The sequence below is a fragment of the Panthera leo genome, chromosome F3 (genome assembly GCF_018350215.1).
Source record: "Panthera leo isolate Ple1 chromosome F3, P.leo_Ple1_pat1.1, whole genome shotgun sequence".
NCBI lineage: Eukaryota > Metazoa > Chordata > Mammalia > Carnivora > Felidae > Panthera > Panthera leo.
The window spans coordinates 25,789,122-25,809,299 of record NC_056696.1 but is presented as its reverse complement, the minus strand read 5'-3'; the positions used below and the strand labels follow the sequence as shown (position 1 = coordinate 25,809,299).

Here is a 20,178-nt window from a genome sequence, read left to right as displayed (position 1 = left end):
AGATCAATCAGGATTTCTACTATTGGCAGGAAGGGTATAAAAGGAACTCTGAAGGTCTGGGTAAAACCTTTCCTCTGCAAAAGACCCTCTTCTCTTCCTCACCCCTGCTCGCCCACTCCTATGTATTTCTTGCCACTAGGATTTCTTTTTTTGTTTTTTAAGTTTTATTTATTTATTTTGAGAGAGAGTGAGAGAGAGAACATGAGCAGGGGGAGGGAGGGGCAAAGAGAGAGAGGGAGAGAAAGAATGCTAAGCAGGTGCTCGAACCCATGAACTGAACCCTGAGATCATGATGTGAGCCAAGATCAAGAGTCGGGGCTTAACCGACTAAATTGCCCAGACACCCCACCAGTAGAATTTCAAAGCCTGATAATTTTGGACTTGCTTATGATGAGAAAAAAGCAAGAGCTGGAAAGTTTGGCCGGCATCAAAGCACCCTTCCCACCCCAAAATATGCATGATTACGTCTGTATCTGTTGGGGGACAAAAGGCATGAGAAATGAGGAAAAGGGAAAACAGAAAAGAAGGGGCAGCAGAAATATGTTCTAGTAAAACCCACACCCATCCAGAAACTGAGGAGTGTGATACAGCCGGAGTAGTAAAGCCCCAAAATAAAAAGCAACAAGAAAACACAAAACTATGCCAACTCAAGAGACTAACAAAATGCACAGAATATACATTTGATGGATGAGTAACCCAAGGCTCTCCAGGGACTTGGAGGGAGGTCATTCAATTTTTTTTTTGAATTTTTTTTTTTAACGTTTATTTATTTTTGAGACAGAGAGAGACAGAGCATGAACGGGGGAGGGTCAGAGAGAGGGAGACACAGAATCTGAAACAGGCTCCAGGCTCTAGCTGTCAGCACAGAGCCCGATGCGGGGCTTGAACTCATGGACGCGAGATCATGACCTGAGCCGAAGTCGGCCACTTAACCGACTGAGCCACCCAGGCGCCCCTCATTTAATTTTATAAACAAGATCTGGGGTGGAAACTAGACGGTCATTCCACTGAGCCCATCACTCCAACTCCCTAAACTGAATTCTTTCTTGCCAGAACTGCTGAAAATATGAAGGCTTCTTGGGACCATACTTTCAACCCAGAATGCAGGAAAGAAGGCTCTCTTCCCACTACACTTAAACTGTGTTTTGTTATCCATCCACTTCCCTAAGCAGGAGGCTCTGTGAGGGCAGGGACCTGAGCTGTGTGGGGCACCAAGTACAGTACCTGGATCATGGTGGGAATTTGGTGCATCTTTTGCTAAACGGGTGATTTGCTGCGACACAATGAGACCTGACTCTACTTACACTTATGGGAGAGAAGCACGTCAAAGGAATCTGCCCACCTCGTGGCTTCTTCTGTGGATAGTCTCCTAGGAAAGAAGAAACATCTCTCTTGAATATTTCTGAAATGACCCCCCACCCCCGCCCCGCCATCAGCAACCATTGAGATTTGCTCAGGCAAACAAATCAGAACAATGAGAGGAAGGGGTACAGACGAAGAACCACACCTGGATTCCTACAGTTCTGTCACTGTCGATGGGTACATTCTTAAGTAACTGATGGCAAACCTCAGTACTGGAATTCAGTGTGTTGAGTACATTAGGTTTCAGTCTAAAAAACCAAGCTAAGTAAGCACATGATATAAAGATGCCAAGACAACAATGGAAATAAACCAGCCTTAGAGTCAGAAAAGGTAGGCTGAGCTCCTGACTCCATATTTTACTGTGACATAAATCTCTTCACCTGTGCAATGGGTATCATGATGCACATCCCAGAACCTCACAAGGGTTAAAGGAGGTAACATCTAGGACATCATTTAACACAGTATTTGCACAGTACAGGCACTGAATCCAGATTATCTGAACCTAAACACATTTTTAGACTATTTTTGAGTGCTTGTTTCCAAACTAAGAGCTCAGATGGCCAACTAAGTAGAACCAGGGAGTATCCTTCATCACAGATTCGTAAGAGTGGTGGATAATATGGTTCTCTTAAAAGTAAAAAGAGCCGGTGACACCTGGGTGGCTCAGTCAGTTAAGCGTCCAACTTCAGCTGAGGTTATAATCTCGTTTGTGGGTTCGAGCCCCACTGTGCTGACAGCTCGGAGCCTGGAGCCCGCTTCGGATTCTGTGTCTCCCTCTCTCTCTGCCCCTCCCCGACTCACACTCTGTCTTTCTCTCAAAAATACAGAAACATTAAAAAAAAAAAAAGTAAAAACAGGGTTCCTATTCTGAATTAAATCATGCATTTTGAAAAGGAAAGTACACGTCCACGCACTCGCGTTTAGGGATATAAAAGAAGCTGCCAAGTGGCAGGGATTTACTGTCACCCGGCTCATCTGGTCAACAACTCAGTAGAGAAGAACAGGTCCTACAGCCCCGAGGTGGGCACCCATGGTGAGCTCCCTGGGAATTCCAGGTGGCCACACTACTCACTTTAGAGCACGGTTGGGTTTGTCGGGAAGAATAGCTGTGAAATCACTACACGAGTCTGACTTGTGAGACAGGCATCCCAGGCGGGTCCTCATCCCTTTGTTCCTGCAACAACACAGGGCAGAAGGACGGGAAACTGTTGTGATCGTACCTGTCAGCTCTAGAAAGGCCCCCTGGAACTGCTGCTGCAGGAGCCTCAGCTGCCTCCCCTGACCCCCCATCCTGCCCCAGGCGGTCCCTAAAGATTTCATGAACAAGAGGAGAGATACCTAGAAGATCAAGGGATATACTCACTCCCTAACTCGACTACTGGAATGGTAATAGGTACCCTACCCCCTAGAGGCTTAAGGCTTTTTCAAAGCTAACACTCAACTTGATAGTAAGTCAATGAAGGTCATTAGCTTGGAAGAATTTCTAAATTGGGATTCTCTGTAGGGAAAGGAAATACGGTGAAGACAAAATAACAATCCACATTTTGCTCTCCCACTAGGAGGGCAAAGGAGCAACAGCAGCAGTTTCTGATTGCAAAGCCTTGGAAGTGGTACCCACACGGAGGGTAGAGAGTTGTTCGCATAAGACAGGGGTGCAGATCACAGAATCTCAGCACACAAATGAAGCTTTAAGGCAAATTAATTCTGACTCAGGTTCTCCCCACTCATCCCAAAACCTGGGGGGATATATATACATATACATAAATGGCTACGGACCAGCAAGGACCAACACCCATAGGTGACTGCAATGAATGGTCAAGAACCAGGACCTCTTTCTCAGTTCTTTCATGGACTTCACTCATCTCTCATATTCCTACTTATATTCTGGCTTATCTCAATCAGCATGTTTACAATTTTAACACATATGTGTAAAATTCTTGTACTTTATATTTTCCTAAGACGTTTAAAGGTTCTGTTATGGAGAATCCAATGGGAAATTACGTGAATGTCTCTTTCTGACTTACAACATTAGTGCCTTTTAACCTTTAACCATAGATCAGCAAACTATGGCCCCACAAGATGCCTGTTTGTGTAAATAAAGTTTACTGGAACACGACAGCACCCATTCATTTCCATATTGTCTAAAGCTGCTTTCAAGCAGGAGGGCAGAGTTGGATGGTTACAATACAGACTGTATAAAACTCAAAATATTTACTCTCTGTCCCTTGACAGAGTAAGTTTACTGACCCTGGACCTTTAACCGTGGCAGCTCCTCGCATGCAGAGCAAAGGTAAGTGGGAAGGGTTTGGGGTAATCAAATCAGGACTTTGGAGTGACCTAAAAGGGCACCGCCACATGCACACTGGTAACAATTTGCCACAGAAATAGTCCTGGAGAAGTTATTTTCCATGTGGAAGGGAAGTTCTTCCAGCCTGGCTTTCCCTTCCCCCGTTTCACGAATCCTGGACCTGGGCAGAGACATTAGAAGCCATCCAATTCAAACTCTTCCTTTCACTCCACATGGGTTTTCATCCCTGTCCCAGCTTCTCCAACAAACGTCAACTGGGATGGTATTATATTTGGCAAGGGTGGACATTTGTATTCCACAGCCCATCTCCGAGAGCCTTTTAAAGCTGGAACATCCAAGTTCCCAGAAATATCCCCTCTCCTGCAGAAAACTGGGTCTGCACGTCCTATGTTCCCACCTCTGATCTCAGCCAGGCACATTATGAAGCCATCGATTTTGTGGCATTTTAAAACATTAGTGCTAGCCATTCTATCTCCGGCGATGGTGAGCATGTTATGTCCACTCACTCTTACAAATCACAGGGTGCTCTGACACCAGGCCATGTGAGCAACTGATTAAGGGCCCCTGAGTCACCACATTCCATGAATTCAAGTAAAGGTCTTGCTCTGGCTGCACCAAGGCCAAAACCCAACTTTCAGGGAGTACATTCACTCCTCGGTGCCCCAGAATCATCAATCACATAATAGTCAGGTCAATGCCCCCGAAGAGCAATTAAGAGGACTTCAAAAAATGGCAAATCCACAAAAGCCATCTAACCAAGTTTAGCAGGGGCCAGTGTACAGGGTATACTTGTTACCAAGACAACGGTGATTCTCCCAAATAGTTTGCAAAGATCTTCCACAAGATATTCTTTGGGGCCAAATGGTTTTGATTTTCCATCTTGTGTAGCTGAGACCTGAATTATAACCCTGTTAGTTAGGTCTGAAATAATGGGAGCAGAAGTGAGAGTCAAAGGTTAAGGTTACTTAAAAACAACAACAACAACAACAACACAAAACCAGAAATCAAAGCTTGCCCTCATCTCTCTTCCCTGTTCCAGTACCTTATAGAGGTTCCTAAATGGTTCAGTACAAGCTCATGCACAGTCCCACCCCATGAGTCCCACCAGTCAATAGGAGGGGTCGGCGCTAAGGCAGGTCCCGTTTGCAAGGCCACAACTTTGCAAGAAGCACCCAGGAAGGACAGCATGGTCCACACAGATGGCCTGAGGGGCTGGATGCAAGTGGACCACCCGTGGGATTAGAAGGCTGGGGCAGGCTCAAACAGCAGGGGAGAAAGGGGAAAGGGACAGGCGCGGGAAGACAGGTTAGCATCATTACCTGCGTGGCATCAGTAAAGCGGCCATGCAGGCACACGCTTACGGTTAACCCTCTGGCCGGTGTGCAGGGACGTCAGGGCGGGAGATAAGACTGCGGGGCACAGGGGTAAATCCCTCTCACGTCCTCTCACCTAAAATCAAAGAATCTGCTGTAAGAGGGGAGCCACCCTCTCTTATCTGACTGCGCTACAAATCCTCTTGGATGGCTTTCCGCTGACAGAATACCTTCCCACACACAGCCCGCTCCCCACAAATGCCTGCTTGTCCTGAGGAAGGGTGACCAACTAAGGATGAACAGGGACAAATTGCTGGGTGGCTCCTACATCCCCAAAACACAGCCCATCAACAGTGAAGTGGGGCACATGCCCCAGGGGAGGGAGGCATGGGCCTGGCAAGCCAAAAATTACCATTCTCTTTGTCTTACTCCGGTGGGGCCCAAGTGAACAGCCAGCCAGGGGTGGGGAGTGGGTGGTCAGCGCTTGTTCTAGAATTATTTGGCTGCCTCTCTGATTCTTGCCTTCCTCTAAGGATGGGATGCAAGGAGCCTTGGGAGGGTATAAGCAAGAGGAAGGGTGAAGGCTCATCGAGCACTGTCACGGCATAGGCTTGCTCCTTTGCAGGGATCACAGGCACAAGCTGACAAAATGAATATGCCAACCTCTCTGTCTTGCCCACGGGGAGGCTGCCTGACCTTCCTCAGCCTGGGCACTGGCCTGTTCCCGACCTGAAGCAGGGAGGACATCAGGAAAGGGGATACTGAGGCTGAGGGCTCATTGACTGATCATCTCTCTCTCCTGAGGGTCCCACTCTCAGTACTTCAAACCCTTTGTTCCCACAAAAATGACAGGAAGAAACACGTGAAGAGAGCAGCCTATCCATAAAGGGCTCCCCCGGGGAACCCTGACACCAAACATAGAATCCATTTTAAAAGAAACCTAATTTAGATAGATAAGGTCCCCACTCGATCTTACTCCATGTAAGTTATTTTGATATTACACGGAACACTTCAACAAATACTTTTTGAAATACCGTCTCGAATAATACCATAATTAATAAAATTAAAAGACTGCTTTAAAACTAAACTAAAAAATAAATAAATAAAACCAGTTAGACTTTGTGTAAAAGCTCATCCCCAGGTGACTGAGCTTAGATCATGTTCCCTGCCAGTGAGGACGTCTCCTTCATCCTTGTCCTAATGGTGCGCACACCTGCCTGGCCAGAAGTCAGGAAATCGAATCTCTTTGCAGCCTTAAGGTTCTCCTACAGCTGCAAGAAATCACTGTTTGGGGCACCTCTGCCTCATTTCCTCCTGCTTATGGGAAACAGCCACAGAGGACGGGAAGCCTGTGCCAGGGGCCTTCATTACTCTGGTGCTGAACAGAAGCAGGGACTGCTCCCCACGTACAAGGCAGGCAAGGTCATTGGGGGCAGGTGTTACCAGGCCTCCGGTCACTGCCTTGCCTCTCTTCCCGTTCCCACTGCTAGCTCCTACTGGCTTGCCGGGACTGCTTCCATGCCTGCCTCTCTCCCTTCCAAATCCAGCACTGCCCACCGCTGCCCCTCGGACCTTCCACCATCCTTTTACTCAGCTCAGCCTTGGATTCGATTAAATAAGAATCTACAGGACACTCTGGCCCCCGCTGCCTGCTTCACCCCAGCACCTTGGGACTCTAATTCCATTTGGCCCTTGACTTCTAGGGGACAGAATTCGGGGTTACCAGAGCCCAGACAGGCCTGCGGCAATGTGCCCTCTTAGGTGGACACCAAGTTACAGGTGACTCTGAGGCGGACAGGATGGGACATAATGGAAAGAGAGAATACTCAAGGAAAAAACAAAGGTTAAAAGCAAAGAGCAACGATTTTTAAAGAGGGGAAGAGAAACGAAGAGTCTCAGCAGGGAGAAAGCAATCAATATGCATGGAGAGGCAGGTTAATTAAATATGGATAATGCAATCAGCCCACATGGGCACCTTGAAGAGGAAAGAGAAAAGCAAAAGCCATACTCACTGTCTTTGACCGGTCCTCATGGCCTGCAGGTCTTTGCCAACTGGATGGTCAGAGAGGCTGCAGGTTAAGGAGTTCTGGGGAAAGAGTAGATCTTTCTTTTAGCAGTCAGATCCTCGGTGGGTGAAGAACATGTGTGCATGGATGCACAGGCACACTCGTGCGTGCACACACATATATACACACGCATGCACGCACAACACACCTCCCACCACTCGAGCCGGGCAGCAGGCGGCCCCGCTGAAAGCTCTTCTCTCTGCTTGTCACATCCAGTAAATACTGAAGCAGCCTACACCCAGCGGGCGGCGGCTCAGCTCCCGGGCACAGTCTGCACGCCCATCCTCATTGGCAGGATGCAGGAGGTGCCCCTGAACAGAGCTCGCCTGGCACTCCTCCCGTACCTTCCTCTTCAGCCTCACTAACCTGCTTCCCTGCTCTTCTGGCTGCAGCTCAGGGAGAAGTCCCCACAGCCCAAAGCTGCCTCCCTCTGCACCCAGAGGCTGTGCAGGGGGCAGCGAAGCCGTAGGTATTAACTCTTTCCGGCCACCAATGAGCTGAAAATCAAGTGTCCAGGGGGCCCTCTTCTAATGAGCTCTGCTGCTGGCTGAAGGCTGGTTGCTGCTCAGGGAGCAGGGAGCATAAAGATCTTGCCCCAGACAGCTGCTGACAGCAGGAGCCAAGCCGAATCAAATCTCCTAATGAGCCAGGAGGAGGGGGGCTGTCTTGCTGGGTGTGATGTGATGTGATAAATGCAGAGAGCAAGAAAGCTACGGGGCAGGTCACACATCTAAATTCCACCCCCTTTCTCCCAATTTCTATTGTGCTTCACTACCAAGCCGAACCACACAGCCCTGAAATTACCCCCTCTGCCACATCTCAGCTGTCCCCCTTACTCTACGAAGGCACTTCTCCCCCGTCCGTCTCTACTCCCACCCCCCAGCACCAAACACACCATCACTCCTGACTTCTTAATGAGAAATTTCCACCTCTTCTGCCTCCTTAAAACATGTATATTTCCAATTCTGCTGGCTTTTCCTACAGTGGAAATTCACCTCTCTCCCTCATCCATCACCTAGCAACTTCCCCCTACTTGCATTTGTTATGGAGTGAGACTTTTCCCTTTGTTCTGCCCAATCTGCACATTATCCCTATTTTTCTGTCTTCTGCATTTTTTGTCCTTCCAAACCACCTTACCCACATGGACCTTCACACTGTCTGGTTCAGTTCCAGAAGGAGGACTCCTTCTTCCTGCTTGCCCTAGTACAGTAGTTCTCTGAGTATCCACCCCCCCCCCACCCTCCACCAGCAGCTGTCAGCATCACCTGGGAATGTGTTAGAAATGCAAATTCTCAGGCCCAACCCCCAGACCTACAGAATCAGAAGCCCAAGGGATGGAACCCACTCTCCCAGGTGATTCTGATGCATGCTAAAGTTTGCAAACTGCTACCCTGGGACAAAGCTGACCTTCTCCACATTCTACTCTAGTCTCTAAGGCTGGATCTCCTGCTCCCACTCAGGAACTAGCTCCAAGCGTACCGAACCTTTGCCGCAAGTCATATCGGACACCCAGAAGGCAGCATTTGCTACAGGCAGCAGAAATCTCTATGGAAGGTGATGGCTTTATAATAAAAATATTAGATTCCATTTGTTTAACCTTTCATAATGTGGAAAGCATGTTCGTGTATTGTTTCTCAACAATCCTATTCCATAGTCAGAGTATTAATCTCCCCAAGTTACAGATGAGAAGATTGAGGCTAGAAAAGGTAGCATGCCTTTTTCTAAGTGACACAACACGTCAGGGGCAACTCAAGGACCAGACTTGTTTTCTTAGAACTCTTACAGCAGAGCTTTCCCTACTACGTCATGCTGGGACCGAATCCCTGGCAGGTCTGTTGGTGCAGAACCCATATTCTCGCAGTGATAGGAGTATGCCTCAAGCACACACTGACGAAGGATGAAATAAAAAGTCTGATGCTGCCTCCACAGTGACTCATTGTCTCTCTCTGGAAATGTCCACAGTGTGCCTCTGTTAGGTAAATGGAACTTCGTGTTATAAAATGAGATGCAAGAGAAATGTTTTCCATTCCTCAAAATCCCTGTCTTGAACCCTGACGCTACCTGGGGTTTAGAATTTAAGCATAGGGGGTGCCTGGGTGGCTAAGTTGGTTGAGCGTCTGACTCTTGGTTTCGGCTCAGGTCCTGATCTTGCGGCTTCGGGGGTTCAAGCCCCGCATCACACACACTCCATGCTGACAGCAAGGAGCCTGCTTGGGATTCTGTCTGTCTGTCTCTCTCTCTCTCTCTGCTCCTTCCCTGCTCGCTCTCTCTCTCTCTCGCTGTCTCTTGCAAAGCAAATAAATTTTTGAAAAAGAATAAGAATTGAAGCATAAAGAGAATCCTTTGCTTCTAGACATCTTCTTGATACATGGCAACCGTAAGAAATAGGTTCACATATAAACTGTGAATACGGCCCATTGATAAGCACTTCCCTAATCCAAGAGAAGTTATTCCACAAGGTGGATCCTCCCCGATTCCATGCATACAGCCTTTTTTTAACAAGCACTCAGTATGTGCCAGACATTGTGCTCAACGTTGCACCGCTGCTGTCTTATTTAACTCTCACAACAAACTTACAAGGCTGACATTTTTATCGTCCCCATTTTACAGATGGAGAAACAGAGACAAGTCACTTAAAAGTGGCAGAGCTGGTGCCTGATACCAAACTTCCTGTTTCCAACCCTTGCTATGCCCCTTGCTTTTAACACAAAGGTAGTATCATCATGGGACTCCTCTTCTGGTGCTAAAATTGTGAGATAACGGCCTCCTCCAAGTCCCAGGCTGCCCCATCTGGCATCCAGGATTGAAAGGCACTGAGGAGTTAGGGCAGGACTGCAGATGGGCCCAAGTCTCACGTGGGGGCTGACTAGTATTAACTTGGCATCAGAATCTTCAATTAGCCATTGGAGAAATGATATAGTCCTAGGAAGTCAATAAGCCAACCCAAGTGTTTAAGGAAAGATAGAATCATTAATAAAAATGTAAGGAACAGCAGGAATATAAAGAGCTAGGACATGCATCTAACATGAGTAAAAAGAAAAAATTAGGGGCACCTGGGTGGCTTGACCAGTTAAGCCTCCGACTCTTGGTCTCGGCTCAGGTCACAATCTCACGGTTTGTGGGTTTGAGCCCCTCATCAGGTTCTATGCTTACAGCATGGATCCTACTTAGGATTCTCTCTCTCTCTCTCTCTCTCTCTCTCTCTCTCTCTCTCTCTCAAAGTAAATAAATAAACTTAAAAAAAAAAAAGAAAAATGAAAACTAGTCCAAACTTTTTTTTTTTAACCCAAACATTCCTAAACATCAAAGTGTAACTACACCGTACCCTAGTTTGAGAAGCATAGACCTAGTACAGGGTCCCTCTCAGGGGAGGACTCTAACTTAATCTTTCTTCCTATAGAGGCAGGTACACTAGGCATTCCAGCGAGGGCAGGGTGGGGGGCTCAGCAGAGCGGAGGGGGTCCACATTCGGGCATGGTCTCCTCTCCTGAAGGAGAGAGACAGGGAAGGGCACGCAGGGAGGGGTAGTAGTGACAAAGGCACTCACCTACTTGTACTGTTTCCCCGGGGTTAGAGCCCTGGATTCTCTTCTGGTCACTGCTCCTGAGTTGCTGGCTGCAGACTCAGCATAGGACATCTCAGCCGGGACACAGGGTTTTTCCCAGGAAAACAGGCATCACAAGCCCTGCTCTCACTCTGAGTTTCTCACTCTTCCCTGCCCCTCTCAGCTCTTCTCCCTCTCCGTTTGTTCCTCCTGGGAAACCCAACCTCTGGCAACCGTGCTTCAGTCCTGCCTCTTTTCCAGAGGACAGCCAGACAACTCCATCCCCCTCAGACTCTGCAGATGCAACTGTGTCCGAAACAACCTCCTTTCCCTCCAAATCCTCCCTTCCTGCTGGGCTCCCTATGCTTGCTCATGACAGTGCTCTGTCCTAGCCCCAGGGTAGTGAGTATAGGTATTTCTGGCTTCTTTTTCTCTTGCCCCATTGAACTGATTTTTAAAACTTCTCGGGGCGCCTGGGTGGCGCAGTCGGTTAAGCGTCCGACTTCAGCCAGGTCACGATCTCGCGGTCCGTGAGTTCGAGCCCCGCGTCAGGCTCTGGGCTGATGGCTCGGAGCCTGGAGCCTGTTTCCGATTCTGTGTCTCCCTCTCTCTCTGCCCCTCCCCCGTTCATGCTCTGTCTCTCTCTGTCCCAAAAATAAATAAAAAACGTTGAAAAAAAATTAAAAAAAAAAAAAACAAAAAAAAAACACTTCTCATTACATTTCTGAACTATTTCTTAACTTTATCCCCTCTCATTCATTGACACTGCCGTTCAGAGGTCATTGGGCACCCAGCTTGGTGCATTCCTCTTCCACTCCCTCCTAAGTAGCTGATCTTCCTGCCCCCATTTCGATGCCTCCCCCCACCCCCCATAAACCTCATGGCGCACTACACTACCACCAGAGTGACCCACTGAACAGGTACCATAAAGTGAATCGTCTCTATAGTCATTTTCGATGGGCTTCATTGTGGCAATGTGTCCTACCTGACATCCTGACAATTTGGTCCCATTTGCCTATCCGGTCTTGTATCCCATTGTGCACACACATGTGCCTGATTCCTCTGCTGCCTCCTCTGCCCAGAATGTTCCCCCCACACCCTGGATCTACCCTCTTAATTCCCCGTTCCTTCTCTCAACCCAATACCTCCAAAATAAAAATTCTTCTTTCCAAAGCTTTTTCAGAACACCCTCAATCAGAAAAGGAATCCCTCCATCCCAACACCACCACATTGCCGTGTGACTCTGACAGCCCCCATCACAGTCTATAGTTTATCCTTGTGATTTATGTTTTCCGATCCTCCCAAATGACTACGTGTTCCACAAAGACAGACTCTCTGACTTACTCCCCTTGCTATCAATTCTCATTGCCTCGTCTGAAGCAGGTGTTTAATAAATGTCAGCTGGATTTGATTTTGAGCTCATAAAAAAAAATTCTGAAAAATCATCGAGGATTCCTTATGGCGCAAACACTTTGGACTACCACAGTCTCAAGGTCAAGACTGCAGTCAGCCTAACGCTAACGACGCTCAGGGGCAGCAGCATGGGTATTTGCGAACTATTGTTCCCAACAGTGCAGTCAGGGCAGGGTGGAATTAATCAAGAGCAAAAGGAGCACCTGGCATTGTCACACAGGCCACAAAAATGTAATTAAATTGAAGATAAAGGGAATTACAGTCTGCAATATAATATTTTTAAAAGCCATGTTAGTAGAGGAGGAGGTTTACTGCCAAATGCCCCCTGTGTGTTTATTTAATCAACATACCACCTAAGACAGTGCCACATTAAAAGCTTTTAATGAAACAGTCATTCAGATATTAGATTTGAATTCTGGTCAGCATGCTAAAGCTCTTCCACAAATCTTTTAAAAGCAATTTCCACTCTGTAGCTTCCTAGTAACAGCAGAAACATGAATCAACATATGCTGCATTGATTTGGGGTTTCCATGGAGACTGGAAGGACACAGGGAAGGGAAGGACAGAAAGAGGCCACTCGGCCCAAAATTCTACTTAAAAAAAAAAAAAAATACGTCTCGATTTCATCCCTCTGAGTATTAGCAGCCTCATTTCCTGCTCATCAGTTCAAGCATCCAGATATTTAATTTGTAATAAGTCTGCTCAACTTCTCACGAGGAATATCAGAGGGGATGCGGAAAGAAGTCAGCAGTCAAAGGTGTGGGCCCATGAGGTTTGCACAGAGACCCGAACGAGCACAGGATCTGGAATGAGAAGAAAAGACCTCTGGTCCTAACTCTGCGTCAACTAGCTCCATGACACTCACTACCCTAACTAGCTATGTGGTCACTAACATCATGAAGATAAAGGGAATTACTGTCTGCAATATAATATTTTTTAAAAGCCATGGTAGTAGAGGAGGAGGTTTATTGCCAAATGCCCCGTGTGTTTATTTAATCAACAGAGCTTTGAATTTTGATTTCTTCTCCCATAGAACACAAATGAACTGTCCTGTTTATTTTTCAGAGTGGCTATAAGAAAGAAAAGGATCCTATAAAGGATCCTATAAAAAGGATGTGGGAAGGAAGATGCCTTGCAAATTCTAGTCCACTGTATGCCCTACCACAGATGGTCCCCGACTTATGATGGGTCCACCTGAGATTGTTCCCCTTATGACTGTGTGACTTTGCTGTGGTGAGAAAGGGACACACATTAAGTGGAGACCAGACTTCGTGTTTTGCATTCTGCTCTTTTTCTCAGGCTGGTGATACGTGGTAGGATGCTTGCTCATGATCCTGCACAGCGGCAGCCGCGAGATCACAAGAGTCAACAACTAATACCCTTACAACCAACCTGTATGCTTACAACCATCCCGTGTTTCACTTTCAGTGCAGTACTCAATACATTACATGAGATGTTCGACACTTGATTATAAAATGGGCTTTGTGTTGGATGATTTTGCCCAACTGTAGCTAAAGTAAGTGTTCGGAGCATGTTTAAGGTAGCCCAGGCTAAGCTATGAAGTTCGGTAGGTTAGATGTATCAAATGCATTTTTGACTTAGGATATTTTCAACTTATGATGAGTTTATCAGGACATAACCCCATCATAAGTCAAGGAAAATCTGTATTATACTTGGTGATACTCTGGACTTCTCTTTAAATAGAATTTTGCCAGGGGTGCCTGGGTGGCTCAGTCAGTTAAGCATCCGACTTCGGCTCAGGTCATGATCTCACAGTTCGTGAGTTTGAGCCTCGAGTCGGGCTCTGTGCTGACAGCTTGGAGCCTGGAGCCTGCTTTGGATTCTGTGTCTCCCTCTCTCTCTGTCCCTCCCCACTTCACACACTCTCTCTCAAAAATAAATAAAAATATTGAAATAGAATTTTGCCAGCAAGTAAGTATATACGTCTTTTTAAAAAAATCACTGATTTAGTGGGGAGTATACTGACCTGGAAAAAAGAAAAGTGGGTTGGACAGGCCTGAGTTTCAATCCCTACTCTGTAATTTTCCAGATCTGTGACTATGGGCACGTTACTCCTCCTGAGTCGTTTTCATCACAGGTAGAATGAAGATAACAGTACCAAAGCTGTAGGCTTATTAGAGGATTGTTACATGGATTAACCGAGTGGCTCGAGCAATGCTTGGCAAACGGCAAACGGCAAATGAGTGTGTAATGTGAGCCACGATCATTAGCCGTCTCGTCTGTTTCGTCATCTGTAAAATGGGAATTAGGATTCCTACTACTTCCCTACTTCACATAGGGGATTACTTGGATGACATCTGCCCACTATTTGATACACTGTTCGGGAAAATGCCCTAAATGAATACAACGTTGTTATTAAAATATTCATGTGTACTACCTGCTAACCGAGGTGACACAAAAATGTATGAAACACGTTTGTGAGGCTTTTCAAGCGTCTTGGTGGATAGGGGGTTACATGTGTCTCTGGTACCTTTTTCATTCTCTTTTGTTCCTCTTGAGCTCTCATGTGTCTCCTTACCACTCACTGAGCCTTTTCTGTCCTCTTTTCTTTATTCACTATTGTTATGCTTCTCCTTTTAAGTGTATCTAGAAGGAATTTTAAAATTAAACTTCAGAAACTTTGGAGTCTAATGCAATTGTTCCTTAGGCCTCCTAAAATTAAATGGTACACCAACACGGGGCAAAATGACACAAAATGAAATGTTATAGGGATTTTAGGAATTATAGGACTGTTCCTCCAACAATGGTCACCAGTGTTAGATGTGTGTGTGTGTGTGTGTGTGTGTGTGTGTGTCCACACACACACACACACACACACACATCTATCTATCAACCAAATGCAATATGTGGAGTTTATTTTGGACCCTGATTCAAATTTAAAACCATAAAATATTACAAGAAATTTAAGCACTGATTAGATATTGATATTAATGTGATATTGAGGGGTTTTTTTTCTTAAGCAACTTATTATATAGAAATACATTCTGAAATATTTAGAGTTGAAATAATATGTTATCTGGGAATTGCTTCAAAATCATTTAGGGTGGATGGGAGTGCAGGGTGTTGAAGCTGGGAGGTTATACACAGGTGTTCCCTGTTCTATTCTCTTGTGTATATTTAAAATTGTGCATAAAACTGTTTTAAATAGTGTGACCACTGACAATATATGCTTCAGTAAAATAAGCCTATGAAGTGTAAACTATTAGTGCAAGAAAACTGAAATACAGAAAGAGGCAATTTGAATAGGAATTGATTTCCTGTATTGTAAGTTTTCTTTCCCACGAATAAATCCATTTTCAGAAAAACCTTTTATTTGACTTCTATGGAGCAGTTGCCAAAATTCATAGAGGTTTCGAGGGGGTATGAGTCTTTGTTATCACCTACAGAAAGTAAACTTTAAAGACTTTGCCCAAGGTCACATTTCGTAAGGCATGGTCAGAACTCCAGCCCAGAGCTCCTGGGGTGGAATCCCGCCATATCCTTTCTTCCCACTGCTGAGCTGCCCATCTCCACAACCAGAATCCAGGATGGTAAGTAAGTCTTGGATCAGGATACAAATGACGACCTGTGTGCTTACCTCCCCAACCCTTCTTCATTCCTATTGTAACCTCAGCCTCAAACAGTGAACTTGGCTTTTACAAACTAGCTTCCCATTGGCCAGCTGGCTTCCATGAAGGCAGCTGAAGGGTGGGAGTCCACAGTGGAGGCAAAGAGAGGGCTCATGCAACACACACAATCCTTCACACACCCCTACCCTGATCTCCTGGTTCACCAAGATAATTGAGGCCTCAGATATGAAGTATCTCAAGCCCTTTCCCTGTCTCATCCCCTGCGATTCTAGCCACACTTACACACAACTTTCCTTCCTTCCCACCATTCATGGATGTGTCTACTCAAGGTAAATCCTTCCTCCTGTGGCCCTGAGCCCCTCCTTCCCATCTGCCCTCCTTTATCAACCCTGTACCTTTATTCTTTCCTTCTCCCATGTTATTCTATACTTATAAATAAAAATACTCTTTCATTACAAAAATATTCTCCCCTGGGGTGGGAGGTTCCTCCTTTTGTCAGCAAAGCTCCCTGAAAGAATTTCCTGTTTCCCCACTTCCTATCCCTTCCTCCATCCTTTGCAGTTTGGTTTCTATCCCTACCGCTCCCTTGAAAGAGCAACTTCCATATTGTGAGGTTCAGTGGTCCATGGTCCTTGTCTTCATGGACCTCTGGGTGCATTTGCTATGGTGGTGATTTAGTTTTGGCACCTCCACCCCCTCGACCTCCTTGGTCTCCTTTGCTGGCTCCTCCTCTGCCCACTCCATAATGCTGACATTCTCCTGCCCTCTAACCTTGGTTTCCTGCTCTTCTCTCTTTAAATGCTCCTTGGGCAATCTCATCCTCGCCTGTAGTCCCAACTACTGTGGGTATACTGACCACTTCTGAATATTTTCCTCTAATTCTGGTCGCTCTTCCAATCATATAGATTCTTTACAGCCCATGGGTTGCTGAACATACCCGTCAGGTATCCCACAGGCACAACAAATAAAAATATGTCTAATAATTAACGATATCATAGCCCCTTCTTCTCCTGACCCATTTTATCCCCCACCCCACCCCCATCACCTTACATACACATACAAATCTTCCTCTGGAATTCCTGGTCTCAGTTTCTGACACCACCAACCACTGAGTAACTCAAGCCAGAAATAAGGAAGTAATTAGACACTACTCCCTTTTCTCTTATCTCCTATAGTCAACCAATTACCAGATCTTACTGGTCAAATCTCCCTCATCATTTTCACATCTGTCCCCTCCTCTCCATCCTTACTAGTACTGCCCTGCTACATGTCCCACTTGTTCATCCCTGGTTCTTGTCCTCATTGTCTTTGGTATCTGTGATCAACCTACCCCCTTAACTTCAGCTCCATTTTGCAGCCATAGTAACCAGTTTAAATCACAAATATGACTACATTCACTTCTCCTCACAACCTATAAGCCCCCTGGCCTATGGATAAAGTTAAACATCCTAACACATGAGCTCCCCAAGAGCTGGGTCCCACCTGCCTCGAGGGCCACCCACCACTCCCCTGGTTTGTTTTTCATGCTCCAATGACTCCATGTGGTTCACAATCTTGAGCGCATACCACAGGCTCCACATCTCTGGGCCTCGTTCATGCCTTCTCATCCTTCAAATTGCACTTCAGGACCACTTCCTCCAAGCAGCCTCCCCTGCACACCCAGATTCCATAAGTGCCCTACCATGTGCTCCCAGACATGCTTCTGTGTATCAGAACATGGCCTGATCTGGTGCCTGCAACTCTCTTCTACTAATCAGACTCTTAGGTTCATCAAGGGCAGGAAAGTGTATTCATTCATTCATTCATTCATTCATCCATTTATTCAACTAACATTGAGGCATTTCCTGTGTGCCAAACAATGTACCAGGCAGAGTACATTACCTGTGCACATTATGTAAGTGAAAGCTGTATTTGCCATCTCTACATCTCCAACACCACGTACAGTGCCTGGCACCAAGAAGATGCTCAATAAACATTTGCTGAACCAGCCAGCAGACAAGTGAGTGAGACCATGTACAGAGTCATAGAAATGGTACAGGCTCCAGGATCTGGGGACAAGGGTTCACGTTCCAACTCTGCCCATTCATTGCTGGGTCATCTTGGCTGAAGACCTTGCTTTCTTATCTATGAAATCAGAATTACTAAGGCAATGCCAACCTCCTGTTTTACTGTAAGAATTCAGTGGGATATATAAGCAAACATGGATTGTACATTATTCAGTCTCATGAAAACATGAAGTCACACTGACGGTGTCAGTCACAGAGCAGAGGCCCAACACCAAATGGGTGTGGGGATGGAGGCTGCAGAGGAAGGGGCAGCAGGCCAGAGAGAGAGCAGCAGCAGGACCTAGTTTTCAAAGCCCTGGGGCTGTGATGTAAGCACGAGGGACTGCCACAACTGAAATGTGTCTCTCTCCTCCTATCTTGTGGTGCCAGGGCGCTGGCTATCAATCTCTTCCCCTCCTTAGGCAGTAACAAAAGCTCTACCATTTGCCATCAGGGTCTACAGCTGTGGGCAGAAGGCAGCTTCGGCCCTCTCCCCTCCTCTGAATATAAAACAAGCTGTTTCTAATCCTCCATTTTCAATGACTTCAGCCAATGGCTTTCACCAGCTCCATTCTGGCCAGCCACTTAGAGTCACGCGAAAAGGAAACTCCTCATAGCCATCAGACCAGGGGCGGGCTCTGGTGCAGCAACAGTGGTAGAAATCAGTGGAGTGGAGCCCCGGCCTCCTCCAGGGACAGCTCTCCCACTGGGATCTGCTCCTACCTTCACAGAGCCCTCAGGGAAAGGAGGCAACTTGCTTTTGAGCCTGTGCTGGGCGCACATTAATGTCCGCGCTGGGGGCAGGAGGAGGCCCCAGGGCTGTGTGAGTGCACTCTGATGCACAAAGATGCCGAGCAGATTCTAACACTTTTCCTTGAGAGACAAGGCCTGGTCGGAAGAGGCCCTCTTCCTTCGAGGACCTTTTGTTGAAAAATCAGAAGCCTTTTGGAAATTCCATACACAGCACACTAGCAAAGGACCCGATGAGAAGGCTGAAGCTTCCTGGCCAGTGAAAAACATCCTAATCCCTGAGGCGCAGATGGGGAGCAAAGGAGCACTTCTAGCATCTCTGGAGGTGTAGATGTGTGGACCAAGAGGAAATAAAAGAGCACAAAACAGTCTGGGATAGGATGGGCAGCACAAAAAGTCTAAGCCATGAAGCCATCACACAAAACAAAGCTTACATTTATGTGGCACAATCACAACCTACAAATTGCTTTCACTTCTCTGGCTGAATTTGATCAGTTCTTAACCTCCTAGCCTCAATATGCTCTGGGAAGTCGAGAGGATTAAACAGCATCATGTAGGGAAATTACCTAGCAAAGGTGTCTGGCACATCTTGGTAGCTGGGAGCTACCATTATTCCTTCTAGTAGATCTCACAAAAACCTTTGGAAGTAAGCTGGGTGCTGATTATTGTGCCCATTTTACAGACTACAGAAGCAAAGTTGTTCAGTAGCCCTGAGTGAAGGGCCCATGGTAATTCCATTAATGGCCCTAGGGAGACTTGAACCCAGGACCACCAGGGCTTTCCCTACTCTATACAACATACCGGCGTGAACAGATCTTCATCACTGAGATCCACGTTTGGAGGCTTTTGTTAATGGAACTATGATGGGATTTGCTCAGCCATCCATCCACACTCTCACTCACTCCCCTAGGAGTACCTGGCATTTGTGAAATGGCTATCGTAGCTAAGGAACCATGATCTTCAGGTCAGAGTTAACTGACCCATGAAAGAAAGACCTTGGCTTCAGTATCAGACTTAATCCAACCAGACACATATTATGAGAAAGTTTTGCAATTCTTTGTGTATTAGGCACTGGGTGAATTTTTTTTTTTAAGTGACTAATGGAGCCGGTCCCCAGGGGTGGCTTAGTGACGCCTAGACACAGTGGACTACAGGGCTGTCTACATACTCTAACAGCCCTGTTCACCCCAGGCCCATGGACCTTCTCTAGGAAACCTACTCTAAGGACTGAGAAGAGAGCAAATGGTTAACAAAAACTAGTTTACGGGATTGATTCAGTGCTCATGGGGCTATCACTCCCAAAATAACAGCCATCGATAGCATAATATCACATTGCATGTTTACAGCTCTGAGCTTTTCCCAAACACTGATATGATCTCAGGATCACAGCTATCTCATTCCCCCACTTTCCAGCACCTCCTCCATCTTCCAAGAAAACCCTCAAGTTTTCCAAATCTGTAGGAACAAATAATCCAAAAAACAACCCACACTGCAGGATGCAGCAGGTTTTCCTTCTTATTTCATTACTTTGAAAGCACCCCAAGATCAGGACTTAGAAGGACCTGAAAGCCAGATTTTCAGGATGTGTGTGAAACAGTGGATTGACACTGAGTGGCTCTAACACAGAAACAGAAAAACCACTCTCCTCCTCCACACCTCCCAAAAGTCACTACCGAGACAGCCCCGAGAAGCACCCATTTAGCTGATGCCAGGGACTCATCACCTCCTATAAGTGGCAACTATGCCCTCAATTCACTGCTTAGCAATTGGTGACCTGCCAGGAAAAA

General features: G+C 46.4%; 1 protein-coding gene across 4 annotated transcripts in view; it reads right to left on the bottom strand.

The window, feature by feature from the left end:
* RGS8 (regulator of G protein signaling 8) overlaps positions 1-16,994 on the bottom strand; it is a 34,738-nt gene extending 17,744 nt beyond the window's left edge. Inside the window, exons 1-6 of one of the 4 annotated variants that reach the window (XM_042925845.1) lie at positions 16,794-16,994; positions 14,498-14,613; positions 6,996-7,069; positions 4,990-5,119; positions 2,435-2,536; positions 1,305-1,369 (exon numbers count right to left, since the gene is read on the bottom strand). In XM_042925845.1, the coding sequence (XP_042781779.1) occupies positions 1,305-1,369; positions 2,435-2,536; positions 4,990-5,015 (193 nt within the window). In that variant the 5' untranslated portion in view covers positions 5,016-5,119; positions 6,996-7,069; positions 14,498-14,613; positions 16,794-16,994. Of the gene's footprint in view, positions 1-1,304; positions 1,370-2,434; positions 2,753-4,989; positions 5,120-6,995; positions 7,070-7,415; positions 7,479-14,497; positions 14,614-16,793 lie in introns of those variants that run through there. The other 3 variants (XM_042925846.1, XM_042925847.1, XM_042925844.1) reach the window with 3 other exon arrangements.
* Positions 16,995-20,178: the final 3,184 nt, after the last annotated feature.